We start from the raw sequence: 2,327 nt of genomic DNA on the forward strand, positions 1-2,327 counted from the left end.
TGTTACTGTTTTAGTTATGCAAACAAAAACTCATTTTATTTGTTGTTTGTTGATTTTAAATGTAAAACTTGGTGAAATGATTTGTGTCAGTACTTTTTGAACATTTCCAGCACATTTTAACAATACCGTGATAATACTGATAACCCTGATCATTTTGGTCACTATAATCGTGATAAGAAATGTTCATAGATCATTTTGGTCACTATAATCCGTGATAAGAAATTTTCATACCGTTACATCCCTTAACCCCCAGCAGCGTGAACGGTTCGATCTCCAAATGGGTCGTGTCCCTGAATAAAACACATAGCTCAGCCTGTATTTTTATATTGTTTATTTATGAGAAATCTATTTTTGGGTCTATATGGATGCTATATATAGTGGCTCTAAACAGTATCTGGACTCTTTGGATATACAAGTGTCCAAATATAATGTTAGAAAGGCACCAATATTATTTTTGGCCAATACTGATAATAAATCAATAAATAATTATTATCATGATATTGCTGTTAATAAAATTCTTTAATATTTATCTAAAAAATAAAAATAAAACTCTAAAAATAAAATAATTTTAAATGAAACAAGTGAATTCAGGCATCACCGCATTATAATGTACAATATGAAAAACGCACATTCCCACTGGGATTTGCTAATTCACATTTAACAGCATTAATAATTAAATTATTAGCGTTATTAGTTAAAGATTTAAGTGAACAATACACGATGATAAAGGTAATCTAAATATTGGAATAAAAATATGGGAGTGCATGTAATTAAATATCCAGTATCAACAACTACATCTACATTAAAATGTAGCTACATTTTAACATTAAAAAAAAAAAAATAATACAATTATTAATTAAAATTCTGTAATATTGACGTAATGAAAATGGTACAGATATACAAGTTTCCCTACAGTTTTAGAGTCATTACATTAAATAACAAAACAAGACACAAGGTAACATTTACTTAAATAATATTACACTTTTTTTAGATTTATTTTTGGCGTTTTTGTCTTTATTGTGATAGGACTACATTTTAGACAGGAAGCGAAGTGGGAGAGAGAGAGAGAGAGAGATGGGGGACGGGATCGGGAAAGGTCTGCAAGTCCGGAGTCAAAATTGGGATGCCCGATGCGCAACAGCGCTATATGTCGGCATGCTGCCCTCGAGGCTATTGGTGCCAACTTACACTTTTTTTTTTAAGCTAAACACTTTGCAGATGTGTTTTCTATTGCAATGACAATCACAAATTAGTGGTATAAGTGTTCAAATGCTTTTAGGGCCTGAATTATGAGGCTTAAATTAAGTACTCACTTGGTGATCATATGCTCATATAAAGTAATGTTACAGTCATTTTCCTCATTTACATCCAAATACTCCACCAGACTCTCATGAAGGAAGTCCTTAAACGTTCTACAGGGAAAAGTGGGTGGTAAGAACACAATGAAAAGACATACATAAGACAGTCCCGAAACTGCATACTGGACTCTTCATTCAAATGTAATTTTCAAATATTGATTGGCTTCAAACGCACCTGCATCCCTGAGACAATTCCTCAATGTGTTTGTTCTTCACAGCTGGCTGTCCGTTCTTCACAATGATGTAGGGTCTACCAGGATCACACAGAATGCAATTCAAATGTGTCTGTGCAACATACGACAACTAACAACATTGGTTTTAAAACGGTTTATATTCCAAATGGATTTTAATTATGTGATATAAAAACAACTATTAGTACCTGCACAAACGGCCCCCATCAGAAGAAATATATACACATCGGTCGGTCAAGTTGGTTGAAATGGACACAAACTCGTTTATAAAACTTGCTCTACGCATCAGTCTGAAGGTGTAGACCAACTTCTGATGGTCTCTGATCACTCCAAGAATGTTACCTAGAAAGAAACACGTTTTATTTCCTGAGCAAAAAAATTATTACTTTCATATATTTTTACCATGATTTTACCAAAACACCCACTACATTTTCATTCAATGTAACAATAGGTCATACACCATAAAAAATGTTGTCAGGCATAATTTAGAACAAGAATCATTACATGACTTTAAAAGACTATTTAACATTAAAATACTATTTATGGATCACAAAAACTAATTTATTGTAATTTATATCTTTATCAATCTTTCCTTCAAACCACCAAGTTTTGACCAAGAAGTTTTTAATCATTTAAAATATAATATAATTTATAATATAATTCAGTACAGGTCAGAATAAGCATGATGTGTTCCATTTTTACATAATATATCAGTTATACTGAATCTCGATTGATCATTATATTAAAGGGGTCATATGATGCGATTTCAATTTTTCCT

The 2,327-nt window shown here is 31.8% G+C and overlaps 1 protein-coding gene across 1 annotated transcript; it reads right to left on the minus strand.

The window, feature by feature from the left end:
• Positions 1–231: 231 nt before the first annotated feature.
• On the minus strand, positions 232–1,923 carry LOC107737888 (DNA-directed RNA polymerase III subunit RPC2-like; the record flags this gene model as incomplete). Its single annotated transcript, XM_016549526.1, has 4 exons — positions 1,738–1,923; positions 1,534–1,608; positions 1,314–1,412; positions 232–290 (listed from the first exon to the last, which is right to left on the minus strand). Coding segments are annotated over exons 1-4 (331 nt in total), but the record flags the coding sequence as incomplete, so codon positions are not given.
• Between the last annotated feature and the right edge of the window lie 404 nt (positions 1,924–2,327).

This window comes from Sinocyclocheilus rhinocerous, unplaced genomic scaffold, assembly GCF_001515625.1.
Source record: "Sinocyclocheilus rhinocerous isolate Xijiao unplaced genomic scaffold, SAMN03320098_v1.1 scaffold32695, whole genome shotgun sequence".
NCBI lineage: Eukaryota > Metazoa > Chordata > Actinopteri > Cypriniformes > Cyprinidae > Sinocyclocheilus > Sinocyclocheilus rhinocerous.